The sequence below is a fragment of the Rhamphochromis longiceps genome, linkage group LG17 (genome assembly GCF_057381845.1).
Source record: "Rhamphochromis longiceps isolate RC_006_pf linkage group LG17, R_longiceps_female_GT1.1, whole genome shotgun sequence".
In the NCBI taxonomy this organism is placed as follows: domain Eukaryota; kingdom Metazoa; phylum Chordata; class Actinopteri; order Cichliformes; family Cichlidae; genus Rhamphochromis; species Rhamphochromis longiceps.
Window position 1 is genome coordinate 20,440,669 of NC_140573.1, and position 15,321 is coordinate 20,455,989.

The 15,321-nt window shown below is 40.5% G+C and overlaps 1 protein-coding gene across 3 annotated transcripts in view; it reads right to left on the reverse strand.

The window, feature by feature from the left end:
• Nucleotides 1-13,685, reverse strand: part of cpm (carboxypeptidase M) — a 32,938-nt gene extending 19,253 nt beyond the window's left edge. For 2 of the 3 annotated variants that reach the window (XM_085386808.1, XM_085386807.1), the window contains exons 1-3: nucleotides 13,559-13,685; nucleotides 12,209-12,388; nucleotides 7,192-7,289 (exon numbers count right to left, since the gene is read on the reverse strand). In XM_085386808.1, coding sequence (XP_085242934.1) covers nucleotides 7,192-7,289; nucleotides 12,209-12,374 — 264 coding nt within the window. In that variant the 5' untranslated portion in view covers nucleotides 12,375-12,388; nucleotides 13,559-13,685. Of the gene's footprint in view, nucleotides 1-7,191; nucleotides 7,290-12,208; nucleotides 12,389-13,558 lie in introns of those variants that run through there. The other variant, XM_085386810.1, reaches the window with a different exon arrangement.
• Nucleotides 13,686-15,321: the final 1,636 nt, after the last annotated feature.

The window sequence follows — 15,321 nt, forward strand, 5'->3', positions numbered from 1 at the left end:
GCTCACCCTCTCCACCGCCTCACTGCCAATGAAGAGAGGCAGATGGTTGTTATGACCCCTCTTCCGGAAATCTACAATGATCTCCTTGGTCTTTTTGGTGTTTAAGACCAAGTTATTGTCGTGGCACCATGACTCTAGTTGTTGCACCTCTGTCCTATAGTTTGTCTCATCATTGTTGGATATAAGTCCGAGCACTGTAGTGTCATCTGCAAACTTAACAATGAGATTGGACGCGCAGGAGGAAATACAGTCATGGGTGAAGAGAGTGTATAGCAGAGGGCTCAGAACACACCCCTGAGGGGCACCGGTGTTGACCACAAGGGTGGAAGAGGTGTTCTTACCCACTCTGACACTCTGTCTACGGTTAGTGAGGAAGTCCACAATCCAGTACTAACACCATTGAGCGTATGATGGGATACATCAGAGAGGGGCCTGCTCACAATAACACCCTTGAGCGAAAGTTGGATAACATCGCAGAACGGCTCACTGCAGCTGTGGGGTCTCAGAACCAAAAGAATGACAACACCACGGAACAGAAGCTTGATACCATCATGGGGAGGCTCGCAGCGCTCCAACGGGAAATCGAGGCCCCAGTGTCAGAGTGCTAAATTCGCTGCTTGCATAAAGGAGAAATCAACAATATTCTACATTTGGACACCACGGCACCAGCTGCTCAGGCCCAAGGCTGGAGCCCACCAAAACAACTCCCTGATAACGACTGTGTGATGACTATTCTTCCCATCCCATGAAGGACACCTGGATCGGCTGGAGGACTGTTTACTTAGCCTGATACAGCGAAGGACACTGTCTCAGCTGAACTATGGACACGCACACACATACACTTACACTGATAAGCACGCACTCATCCCCCTCCCTTCCAAACGCCTTCGATGCTTGTTCCTGCGGGGGAAGGCAGCGGGTCTGCGTGCCGCGCTGAAATGGTAGCATGGTGCAGGACGACTGCTGTGTTCCTTCGAATCACCCCCCACCCCCCTATCCATCCCCTGTGGCTTGTCATGTGCTCTGATGTTGTGATGTGGACATTAATGTGCTCTCTGTGCAGAGGAGTTTTTTTTTGTTTCCTGTTCTCATGCTGTCCTCCCATAGGTTGCCCAGCGTGTGAAGAGGTCTCTTTTTTTTTCCTCTTGTACTTTTCCCAATGTTGTGTAATTTTTTCAGTGTTATTCTCCCAACGCTGCCGATCTCCGACTGTATTCCCTTGTGTTGTCTTGTTGTTGTGTGTGTAAGTCGGGGGGGGGGGGGGGGGGGGGGGGTCCTATTCCTCTGTGGGGCAACCTGCATATGGCCAATAAAGCATTCATTCATTCATTCATTCATATATATATATATATATATATATATATATATATATATATATATATATATATATATATATATATATATAATGTTCTTCCTCTACACCCCCCCCCCCCCCCCCCCAATTTTTGCACATGTCGAGGAGCGTGTCAGACTACATTTCACTGTGTGTTATACTTGTATAACTATGCATGTGACAAATAATAAAGAACCTTGAACCTTGATATCGGCAGTTGACAGCGGATCTACTCTAGATTGTGTTTCTTGGGCTTCACTTGAGCAGTTTTGCATGTTTCACAGTTCCCTTCATATTCTGTCTTAAATAGGCTGTGTTTAAATGAACGCCCCTTGAAGTTTTATTCTCTCCCTATGACATCATCCAGATCCATGAGTAGAAAAAACATCTGAAATGAAGCAGTGTGAGGCTTGAGCTTTTGGCTTACACACACTGACCTCATTATTTGAAACTCTGCCCCCCCATATCTCTGCAGTTTAGAAAATGGGAAATAAGGGCAGTGATTTACTGAACTAGGTAAATGTAAAGGAAAATATCCCAAGTAAGTATATGCTTTAAAAAAGTCAAAGGTAGGTCCAATCTAATTACTGATATCTTCAAATCCAGCAGCCATTACTGGATAAAACCAAAACATATGGTGGTGTTTGCCACCCATACAGTCCATGTGTCACTGAACAATTCCTCCAACAAGTTTAGATAACAAGATTAAAGCCGTCCAGCCGTGTTTATGTGACCTAATGTTGAGTGAAGCTGAGGTGAACCGCAGTGTTTGTCTACAACTTGCAGCTGAGCTTCCCTGGAAGACAAGAGGAACATGAACACCTGAGGCAAATTCATCAGGATTCATCCTTCAGGGAACAGAAATGTCCAAAATCACACAGACATCGATTCAAGAGTAGAAATCACATTTGAGGAAAGAAACGTGAACTCTCAGTGACACTGTAGGAAAATACTTTCACTTTAAAATCAGGATCTATCCCCTGGGGAACATGAACATCTGTGCAAAAGCTGTTGAGTCATTTAGGATACGACAGATATTGTCATTAAAAGAGTCAAAAAATAGAATTAGAATAACAAACAGGCTTCCAAGTGAATCCAAAGAAAGGTCAGTGCAGCACACTCAGTGTACGAGGTTAATGTGTGAAAGGAGGAAGTGCCTCCTGTTTAAATTTTTATTATTGTCCTTCAGGCAAAGTTTAAAGACGCTGAAAGTTCTCTGTTTGATTTAGTGTTACTAAACATTTCTAACACGCAAGACTGCATTCCTGCTGCTGACATGATTCTGCCATGCCATGATGGCTGTTTGTATTTTGCACATCTGAGCATCGATGACAGAAACATCCTCTGACCTCTTGCTCGCTCACTCAGAGTTTCTGTCATGCGGTGGATATACGATGGATGTTCTTTGCTTCCTGCACTGCAAACTGTACTAAACAACTGTTTCCAACTTAAAGCACACTTAAAATACGTGAAAAAGAAAGTACACCCTCTTTCACTTTAAGCCCTCGGTTAATAGTGATTGAAAATGTGACGTCACTCAGGGGTAAAACCGCAAAGAATTCTGGGAACTCGTGGCAAGAGGTACTAGCGCACGCAGGCTTTCAATTGAAATCAGTTATACAGCGATAAAAAGAAACACAAAAAATGTCAAGAAGCTGTTGTATTATTAACTGCAATAGCCGGTCGCATGACAGCCACGGGAAGCCGACGGGTAAAGAGATCGGTTGTTATCGGATTACGTCGTTGAAGAGAAATTGTTCGAGCCATGTTTCCGAAGTAACAAAGAGGCGACGGGTGGCCTGGATTGCAGCCATTCAAAGACTAAATATAACGTCTCAGAACCCTCCAGCTCACAGGTTAGTCTGCTCCAAGCATTTACACGAAGGTCAGTCTGCTGTAGTAGTTAATGCGTCATTTTTCTTAACATAATTGGTGATATAGGTTACAAGCAAGTCTGGCGCTGAGCAGAAATTGTCGAGCTATGCTCCTTTGTTTATTGTACATAAATAGTGAATTGTCCTGACACAATATTGCGTTTCGCTTCTGTTATTATGGTACATTGATAAAAACATATACTTTTATTCACAGGATAAAACAGGTTTTTTGTATCACTAATTGCCCAGTACGATTACAGCATACAATATTATTGTCACTGCTACATTTCTGTGATGCTACCAGAAATTATTTCCACTACTAATTAATTACCATTGAGCTCAAAGGTCCTATTAATAAACGGTTAACGAATGTGTATTTATGAAGACGATTTGTGAGACTGGTAAACTTACCTTTGTTCGTACGATGGTCTTTACTTTCTACACGGTGCATTTCAAGGTCCTGCACCCATCCGTCGGTAAACTGTACCTGGGCTTGTTGCAGTGACCGGAAGTTACTAAACTTCACGAGTGTATGCACTCACTCCAAGAACCGTATAATTATAAATATGAGCGTGGTGAAGTTGGGCAGCACGCTAACGTATTTTGTCCCTCTGTGTGCTCGTAAGGGTCTGACCCTTTCACTGGTTAGATTTTTTTCCTCGTATCTTTTCTTTGACTTTTCATTAAGTCTGTCTTTGTACGGACCGGCATTGTTCTCCTTCATTTTGTACACACCTTTTTGGGGGGCAAAGAAAAAGCAAGAATTTATTGGAACCGAAGAATGAACGTTTTGCGGTGCTGCAAATGCTTGCATTTGATGCAGGTACTTGGATTGTTTTGCCACGAGTTACCGGCATGCAATGCGCGAAAGTCACGTCACGTGGTCTGTCAATCTCTATAAAAACAGTCATCTGGTCCTTAAGTCTATCATTCTACACCTCAAAGATCAGACAGTGCAACGCTCAGAGATACTGCAACAAACTCCAAGAGCTCCACCTCAGACTCTAAAGGCCTCAGTTAGCATGCTAAATGTTAAAGTTCATGATAACACAAGTTAGAAACAAACTGAGCAAGTATGTTTTGTTTGGAAGGGTTGCAGAAGAAAGCCTCTTCTCTCTAAAACAAACATGAAAGCACGGCTTTGGTGTGGAAAAACACATCAGGACAAACTGCAACACTTCTAAGTGGAAATCTTTGTCCATGATGCAAATCACCCGAGGAAGCAAAACACCTCATACCAGTTCTCAGCACGGTAGTGTGGGGATGATTTGGGCACCTTACAGTCATTGAGTGGACCGTAAACTCGTATAGCAAAGTATTCTAGAGTCAGTGTGAGACCCACAGCAGTCAGCAGTTATTATTGCTAAAAGCGTCTCAACAAGGTGCAGGATGTAATTTGTTTCTCACACACTGATTCTGCATTTTAGTTTAGTTTTGTTGAATAAATGATGACTCAATGTAAAATGTTGGGTTGTTGCTAATCTGAGGTTGCTTTTAAATAACTTCATATTTACACTTTTAATATAATTTTCTCCTCCTGTGCGTTTCCTTTTAGCTCTATAACGTGTTTTTGTTGTTGTTGTTGTTGTTGTTGTTTTTGTACACATTTTGCATCAAATACACTAAATATGTAATAATAAATATGTTTCATTTTCAGAATGCTTCAACCTGCCCCTGTGCTATGTAATACAGAAATTAGCTGGAAGTCAGTGTGGGGAAAATAAAGATGCGATAAAATGAAGATACAATAAAATTTGTCTGTCTGCCTGATCAAGCAAGTCAGAGTTTCTCAATGTTAATCAGTAGAAGCTGTGGCAGAAAGCATGGGAGCCTCACAGGAAATATACTCTAGTCAGAAACTCCTGAGTACTCACAGACAGTGCACGCTACACGACACCTTTTCAGCATTCCCATTCGCCACCCTGCTGTTTCCATATGTATGTATGGGGCCGTATTCCTCTGAGCCGATATACTCCACTGGTTCTGTTTGTGCGTGTGTGTCCAGGCGTAACGTGTCTATTTAAGGACACTTCCATTGACTTTCACACACATTTGCAGTGTGATCAGCTGTCCACTGTCACCATGGCAACCTGACACTGGTCAAACGTTTTAGTCTGGTTTTTAAGGACATTCATGCAGACTCAATTTGTCTCATCCCAATGGAATTATTAGACTATTAAATGATGGTTGTAATTACATTGTGTTATTAGAATAACCTTTGTGTTAACAGTTTGAATGTCTTCTGTGTTCTGTTCAGTCAGAACAAGTTCAGAACAAAACTTGTTCTGACTGGAATAAACAGAGCTTGTCTATTTGTTGATTAGTGGTGCCACAGATTTCATCACACTGATGACCTAACTCTGGCTGAATGTGCTGTGTAACACCGCAGATCAAGCAAATCAGTTTCCTCTAAGAACAAAAGTTTGAAACTTTTGCACAAAATCTGAGAATTGTCAGGTTAAAAATGCAGATAAGGTGTTTTAGTTTGTAAAAATGTCTCTCAAAGGTCAAACACTCAAATACTGCATACTGTCAATAAGAATAAAAGCTAACTGAATTACCTGTGTACTCTTGCGAAGAAGCAAATAAAATAAAAAGTCAACTGTAATTTTTTTTATCTGCAGAACTGCACAGATTAAAGGTCTCAGTGCCCTGCTGAGCTTTTCATCTGTACACTTCTACATGGGAGCAGCAAGGCAAGGCAAGTTTATTTCACAATTCAACAACAAGGTGATTCAAAGTGCTTTACAGAGACATTAAAAACAAAAACAAATAAAAAGCATGATTTAAAATTGATTAAAAAAAACAAAAAAACCCCAGCGTCAACTCTTCTCAGTTTTTAGGTGGTAGAATCTGGTATTAGGTACTGTTTTAGCACTACTGGGGTTCCAAGTGAGCTGAGTTGGGCCAAAGATGTGATGTCAACACACCACTGATGAGCCAAAGAGTGACATCACTGGATGATCATGAAAGTGACTCCTTCACGTCATGGCACAATTTTCATTTTGAACCATTCCTTGATCGTGACTAGATGTCAAAAAAGACTACCAGGTCAATGTCAAAGTGTTTGCTGGGTTTAATAAGAAACGTTTAAAGAAATATAAAATATTATATTAAAGTTTCCTTAAACCACTTCTGTCTGTGCTCAAAGAGCTGTGCGACCAAAAATCCTGCATAATGCTGTTTTCCTGTTTAGGTTGTTGCTAGACTGAATCACCTGAGGGATGCTGTGCTGTGATTAGCTTAGATGTTGTTTGCTGCACTTCACTCTCTCCTGATTCGAGTTTGGTGTGATCAATCCACCTGTGCATACAGTTGTAATTATGAGTGTTGCTTTGTGATGTGGTTAAAAGGAGGTTGTTCATGCTTGTTTTGTGGTCAGAAGAAGTGAAGCATCATATAGGGTTTTTTTTTCCTCTAAACATCCACCAGGTCATTGAGACGCCGACTAAGGGTGGAGTTGGGTTTTGGCCTCATCCTAAATGAGAAAATCTTCAAAAACTTGAAAATGCCATCTTTTAGATCATGTGTGTTACATGGCGTGACAGACACAAGCCACACCTCCAATCCATTTCTGTTATAAAACGGATGAGTGAGGCATTCAAAGTCAACTAACTGTCAAATCCTTATGTTCTCTATACTATGAGCTTCATTCAGATGTACAATAGCCATTCATATACATATAATAAGAGACACTTTTTTCCATTACAGCTATTCCCAGTTACTAACTGACCTGCCTAAGTATACAAAGAACCTGAGATTAGTGTTTCTTGATTCGGTTGATTCGGCACACTGTCCATTTCTATCTGAGAATTATGCAGGTCATCACACACTCTGTTGTCCACACACAAAGGAATCCACGGGCTCTGGACTCTGAATGGCTTTTGTTGATCTCTTTTGTCCTCCTTTAGTCCTGCTTCCTGTTAAAAGGGAGTGGCACTCTTCTGTGTGTGTGTGCGTGTGCATGTGTGTGTATTGTCTTACCTCATTTCCATGCATGTTACCCACATATTTGAACTCTGGGATGCCAACTGTGTGCTGGTGAGGACTGACACCCAAAGCCAACACCCACAGCTGCTGACCTGAGAGACACGCAGAGCAAACAGAGCCTTCAGGAGCTAAGAGTTACAGTTTGTGCTGCTCACGTCTGCTTAATTGAACATGATGTGCACTGGGAGATAAAAATATGTAATTAGGTAACGGTTCATTGTCACCTGGGTTAGTTAAGAATGCTAAGAAACGCACACCAGCATGCACAAAAATATTTGCTACAGCAAAGCTTTTCACAGTGACAACGTGCAATAAAAGCAAGTACACACAAAATATGACAGAAACCAACAATAAAAACAACAAAACAAATAAAACTCTGAATGTCCACCCGGTCTCCAGAGACCTGCTTCTCTAAATTTGCTGTGAGCGTTCACAGCTGACAGACTGACTGAGGAGAAAAATGAATTACAATATTCAATATGGTCAACATTCAGTACTAAGAAAGTAAGCAGCAATTCAAAACATGTGAACGTAAAAGTGCTCTCTCTCTTCACATCCAGTGACTCTGTTCTGTCCACATAAGTATCCCATGATGCCTTTCTGCCTGCATCCTGTGAATTACTGCTATCTGTTGTCTTTGGAGGTCAGTTTGATGATAAGCCACCAGAATCCATCCTTGCAGGGCCCTCCCTGTGTCCTTAACAAATTCTGGAGCCTTCAGATTAGTATGCACTACTGTGTAAAAGTCCACTCCTTATTTCTTTATATTATTAATTGTCTAGTTATGTATTAAAAATTACAAGGTCCACAGTCCAATTAAGTAAACAGTAGAAAATTAATTATCACTCCACCAGATCTGTTTCACTGACTTTCAGTCAAGTTTTTTATATTTTAACAATTTTTATATCAGGCTATAAGCTTGATTATTTCTGCTGTAAAGTTGTTCATTTTAAGAGTCTATGGGAACTAGAGAAACTGCAGCTGCACATTTATTCCCCTGTTCACTTCCATTTTATTTCTGGAAACATCTGGAATACCATTTTACTTTAAGATCAGTTTCAGATACGTTGAAGGGAGAGGAACACTAAATGTTCAGCTTGTCCATCACCACGTGTCCATGCCAAACAGCACTCTGCTTTATCACACATTTGACCTTATATGGAGACAAAATTTACAAAATGAGGGTTGTGATTTGTTAAAAACCGTGAAACTGAGGCTCATAATGAGATATGAGGAAGTGGGAATCGGGCTCATTTTCTCATGTTTCAAAATATATATATGTTTTTTTCTTGTTTTGAAACCAGAGGAGTCGCCCCCTGCTGGTTAGAAAGAATCATATCAATGCATCTTTCACGTGTTTTACGTGAAACTTTTTTAATGTTTGCAGTAAACTAAAGGTCAATAAATAATCTTTATCTGCTGTATTAGAAGAAACTAAAATAAGTTAATATTTTTAATCAAAGGCTTTAATTCCTCTTTGCTCTTTCAGTGTCTTTGAACTCTGTGCTTTGGTTTGGCAGCCTGCAGTTTTGAGGTTTAAATTTTAACTCTCAGTTAGTCAGTTTCCTCACAGGCACACACACCCACCCACACACACTTCTGTAACTGTACTGCCAGTACTACTGGTTATTCAATGAATGAAACTACAAGTCTCAACAAGCCAGGAACACACACTCACGTAAATCACGGCAAAGTGTGACTCAGTCATCAGAGCAGCAGCCTGAGGGAAAAACTGATTCGTTGCACAAAGACAAGATGAGACTGAAAAATGCATAAACACACTCGGGCTGGACGGAGGCCAGCTGGTGTCCCAGATTAGCTCAGATTAGCTCTGTGTGTGTGTCAGATTAAGCAGTCTGGGATTAAATTAGAAACTATTTACTGTCCAGTCATGCGATCCACCAACAGATAGATCCAGGTCAGTCAGTCATTGGTGGTGGGTATAGAGGCGGATGCCCGATGCTTCATCAATTATCCATCATTCCTATTGTGGCATCTACATGTAAGGGAATCAGTCTAAGAACAGGTTGTGTTTCAAAGCTTTATGATCACCTAAATCTACATCTGCTGTACTGTATTTCCTGCAGTCGCCTCAAACGGAATTCATTGTTACTCACTTTTTGTCAGACATTTAATGTTAAATGGATGAAATTGTCATTTTCTTTTTCCAAACCAATAAGAATTGCACAAATCGTGGTCTGGGATAATTGTCTTGCTGAAAAAATGAAGGTGCTGGCAATCAGATGCTCTCCAGATGGTATTGAAAGCTGGATCAAAATCTGGTGGTACTGCATTTGTAATTTCATTAAATTTGAGAAGATCAACATCACTGGTTGAAATGAAGCCCCAAACTGAGTCACACAGAGTGTCCATTGTTTTGTACAGATGGCTGTAGACTCACACTGTTGGATCTCTACTCCTGACCTCCTCTGTACATACTCACATGTGCAGATCACCTGAATAAAATTAGTAGGTCATTAGCAAGACTCTATAGAACTTGACTGCATGCTGAGGTGGCAACCCGTAACCCTACCTACTCAAATAAATGTAAGTAAATGTAACTGTTTGGAAATTTGTACTTCTAAAAGTACTGTTGTTGCAACATGTTAATTCACTCATGAGCTGCTGTAACACAAATCAAATGGCTAAACTGCCACCTCAGCATGCAGTCAAGATCTATAGACTTGCTAATGACCTATTAATTTTATTCAGGGGTGTTGTAGCAGGGACACATGTTAAAATTTAAGGACACCGGCCCTGGCGGACTGGAGTTTGACCCGTGTGCTTTAGAGCAAGTCTGGCTTTTTAGCAGCAAGTCCAAGACTTGCACAGCACAATATATGATACGCACACAAGAGAAAATTGTTAAGAGGGTGTTGTGTTGCAGGATTGTGAAAGGTTGTCTTCTAATATTTGGAAAGTAGGAAGTCCCATTATGACCTAATGTCTCATCTCAGAATGTAAAAAAACCAGAATTTGTTTCAGAAGTGAAAGTTTAGTAGATGAAGATTTAAAGTATTCAAGTTTCAAATGTTCAAATGCAGATGACTGTGATTAGACAGTGGCCAGCTTCACACAGACTGATTTTGCTCATACTTTTAGAAATATAAAGCCAGCCAGCGATATTCATTTATGAGGCATGTTTCACAGACAGGAGGATAAGAAGCAATTAATAATAAACAGGAGAAATATATACAAAACAAAAGAAAAGGCTACGGAGCCCCGCAAGGGACATTGGAGGAAAAAAAATTAAGATGAACTTTTGCGAGATCCTGCAAAAATTTTGCGAGATCCATAGTTAATTTGGTGAAATCCTGCAAAAGATTTTGCGAGATCTCGCAAAAGTAACTCAGGAGCTATGTCCCAATCCCTAGGCTGCATCCTTCGGAGGCCGCATTTGAAGGCCGATTACGTCACAGCCAGGCGATGAAGGCTGTCCCAATTCAAAGTCTCCTCCAAATGCGGTTCATTTCCCCGAATTTGAACAATTCCAGTTACCAACAATTGGGGGCAGCTCCGTAGTTTTAATATTACTCTTTCTGGGTCACAAAATAAACTTTCAAGATATTTGAAAATGTGTGTGAATGTGTTTGTGAATGGGTGGATGACTGGATATGTAAAGCGCTTTGGGGTCCTTAGGGACTAGTAAAGCGCTATATAAATACAGGCCATTTACCATGTAGGTGTGTAACTTCAAATATCTGCTTGATTTATCAAGACATCACATATTTGCAAAAGTGCTCCAATGTTTTTTGAGATGTCTGTTACCCACTAGCTCGATAGCTAGTTGGGGGGTTCAAGGCTTACTAAAGCCGGCGAGAACAGTGGACTTCCAGCACACCATTTTCAAAACCCCTGCAACCTTTCGCTACTCAGATTATGATATATAAGTCACTTAGGCAACTTAAAAATGTTATTGTTTGGCTTTTTTCAGTTTTTTATTTGTTCCTCAGTAAAACAGTTTGGCTGAGATTAAAGTTATAGTTTTCACACAGCTAAATAAACGTCAAACAGAAAACTGATTAAACAGAAGTGTGAGATGGTAGCGAATTTACTCCAGTGTCCCGTTATATTTTAGATAGCAAGGAGCAGATAACTGACACAGGTGGTGGCGCAAATCTGAAGGCTAGACCATCCCATTTCACAGCCTCGCACTTCCAGCCTTGTCAGTCTTCGGAGGACCAGGCCTTCGCGGTCTACGTGGGCCGTGTCCTTCGAAGGATGCGGCCGGGATCTTGCTCCTGAGTAAAAGTTTTGCGGGATCTTGCAAAACTTCATCTTCATTTTTTTTCTCCAATTGTCCCTTGTGGGGCTCCGTAAAAGGCACACAGGAGAGGACAGGTGCGAAGTGTTTGGAAGTAGTGCAAAAGGACTCCATGTGTGGTTGTGCAAGTCATTAATGCAAGACATTAATGTATGCAGTTTTGTATATCAAATGCAATGAAATATAGAGAAAGTTAGAAACATTTCTTGATCTTGACAAACTGAATCATGAAGAGAACAAAAAAGATTATTGCAGCAGAAATAAAATATCCCGGTCTGTCAGTCGAGCTGAGAAAGCTGAAACGGTTCACTTTTTAACCAGATTCGGTTCATTTTCATTTCTGCAGCACCGGCTTATAGCAGCAGCTGCCTCAGCCTCAAACCTCAACACTGTTTACACATTTGGCAAAATTACCTTTTTAGATTCTTTCACTGAGCTGCTGCTGGGTGGATATCCCTTAAATAAGAGCTCCTGATCTCAAAAAAGCCCCAAAACATTGGCGCAGGAACAATAACCTCCTTTATTCTTTTTTCACCGTATCTGATAATGGCTATCAAAACAAAAAGACTTTAATAAAAAAAAGCTAAACACATGGCTGTGTGGGAAGTCTTCACGAGAAACACATCCGCCCAGGAAATCTTGTTATTGTGATCATCACAAATTGTCATTTCACACCTTTTGTCATTTCAACTCCCAACTAAGTCTCAGAATTACAGGTGGGACAGGAAGCAGCAGGAGCAGGGTTACCTTTTGAAGACTGGCCGATGCTGTAAAGGTGTGTGATGTCAGGATTCGAGGTGCTGACCTGCTTGAGGTACTGCTCAATCTCATGGTTGTTGTGATACCGGAACTCCAATGTCCAGGCGGGTGTGAAGAGGAAGAAGGGAGGGAGGAGGAAGAGGAGTGATAACATCACTGCAGTAAGACCTGTGGAGGGAAACAAAAATATTTTTAAAGTAAATGAAATAATTTAAACATCTTCACTGACATTCTACTCATTTTTATAAGTTTTTATAACTCTACATAAACAGATAATCAATGATGTTCATGCACAGAGTCCTTCTTGAAACAAGTCTCACCACCTTTAAATGTCTCTGGGCAATTATTTGGGCAGTTAAGTTTAAGCTTTCTGTAAATTAACTGTAATTTCAGTGGTTACCTCCACATAAAAATGCATGTATATAATCATAATACGGTTTGACTTTGCCAAAAAATTAGCTTTTGAAATTTTTTCCTCCTGGATGTTGTACTTCCAGAAGAAAAAACAGCTTTGCTGCTGCATAATCCTCCTGTTCCTCGAGAGCCATACCTCCCACTTATAAAGGCTTTGCTTGAAAATAAAGGACTCCGACTTGAAAATAAAGGACTCCGACATCCTGAATTTTAAGGGATTTTGTTAGCATCACATCACTGTTCAGTATTAATTCTCAATCTCAAGAGAAAGAAGCAGGTAAGTCTTCATCTAGTTAAACCAGTCATATAAAACACTGGTAATGTTTTATCTCAGTAGAGCATTAATCCAGTGAGGAGACAGTTTGTAGGATTACATTAGATGACTCTGTATATTTCTTGTTGACTAAGTTGTGCCATTTAAAGATTTTTGGTTGAATTAAGTTTGAGTTTAAATGCAACAAAACACTGAAACCTACCAAATAAAACACTTAATAAGACAATATCAGGGAGCAACAATAATAATTGTTATTATTATTATTATTATTATTATTATTATTATTATTATTATTATTATAATTAATAACAACAATAATAATAATAATACATATTATCGGATGATTAGCGAGACACAGTGAAGTTAAACTGCAATTTATACATTTTATAAATGTCCTTATTAATCTAATAAACATAGGAGAAACAAATATTAAAAAAATATTTTTGTGAAAATAATAGCAACAAAACAAGTAAGAAATAAACAATTTAAAATATTAATATATTTAAAAATACATTCTAGTCAAATTCTGAAGGTACTGTTAGTTGTAAACATCACCACCGTGAAAGTGCTGTTTAAAGGAGAAGTAACACAGAGCGGGAACGCGTTTGAGGTCAAGTCTGGGACTGTCAGGTGAGCAGAGACGGTCTTACCTGTCCCCGCGGCTCCGAACAACACCGGCAGAAAGACGAACAGATAGCCGCTGTCTGTCGCTCCTCTCAATGAGTGTTACTCATTCACCATCGGGTCTTCGTCTCACTCCGCGGGAGGGGCGGAGCTTGGAGAAGTGTGCGTGTATGTGTGTTGGGCGCAGGCGCAGGTTGTCGGCAGGTTTGTGAATGAAACAGAGCGATGATTCATGCAATCTGCTCAAAGAGGCTCACATGAGTAGATCTGAAAGTGTGGTTGACAGCGACGGAAGCAAAACATATCCAAATGCATTCAAATGAAGAGGAAATGACAGAGGAAGTAGGCGTCCAGCAAAGAGAGAGCAGGCAAAGAAAAAGGCTTCTAGTGAGCTGTGTGTTAGGATGGACACTGAAGAAGGAGAAAAGGAATTGTATCTATTGGCTCAGCAGAGTGAGCTGGAAAGGATGTGCAGCAGGTTAGAGTGATTAAGGATGGAGAAGAAAATGTAAGGAGTGAAGAGACTGTGCTGAGAAGATGGAAGAAGACTAATAAGAAAGAGAAGAGGACAGATTGAGGAGTGACAGTAGTAGCTTTATATTGTAAGGCAAAGACCCTACAATAATGGTATGTTACCAGTAGGGTGAGATGGAGGCAGATGACCCCTAAAGAAAGCAGCAGAAAGAAGAAGAATTTATTATTTTAAGAAAATGTGATGGTGATTTAAGGTAGAAAAAGTTGTATTTTGATCTGGTTGAAATTTTAGGTGGGAGATGATGCTGTAAAGGCCCATTAATGTTTTCTCTGAGTCTTTGTTCTTTTTGCTGAGGAGGCTGAATGAGTCTTGGAAGAGTTAAAAGGGTCCTTAAAATAGCTGTAGGAGTCTTAAACAAATTGAGTTGTTGAAGGGGTTGTAAAGATGTTGAGGAGATTGTAGGGACTTCAAAGAGGTTGTATAGGGGCATGCTCTTCTTATAAGGGGTCTTGAGAAAGGTGTTGGTATTGCTGCTGAGATTGTAGTTCTAAATGTTCATAAAAAATTTTTGCTGTGGAAATTTTGGGAGGCATTCAGCAACTCATGCACGCTTCTCAAGAGTTGGTGAAAGGTTTGGACTGCAGACAGGCCAGTTGGTTCTGGGTCTGGTGACCCAGTGTCCATGTGTTTTTGTGCATGATTGGTATTCCTTGGTTTTGCGTAATTTTTTTTTCTTTTCAAACCACGAAACGGTTTCATAATACTGTCCGATACCACAATAAATAATTTTCTGTTGTAACCCTCAAATGGTAAGGTAACGACAATCATTTTTCACTTTCTCACAAAACTAAAACATCTCTGCTTCCACGTCCAATTGTCTGTAATGGAGGTGGAGTAAATTAAACTGGATCCGCATTCTGTGCCCAACTAATGCTTGCTATGCAGGGGGAACAAATTTTGTTTGGGATGCCCACCTTGGCACAACTCCTGGTTTGGCCGCATGTAGCGAGGCTCCAGATGCTTTCAGTGTGAACTCCAGATCGCCAACAGGTCTCGTACACAACAGCCGCCTTTCACGTGCGGCTCCGACGTGCTAAGGTCACTACCTGAGTTACACCATGTCGCAAGTTTTGTGAGATACTGTATATTGGATTGATCCATCCCTAGTCTTGTGTTTTGTGAGTCTTGCAAAAAAAAGTTCAGCACTCCAACTCTCATTAAAGCCATAGAGCTATAATAGATGCAGTATGTGGTTCAGCATTGTCCTGCAGAAATATGCAAGGCATTCTCTGAAAAAGACCTCATCTGGATGGG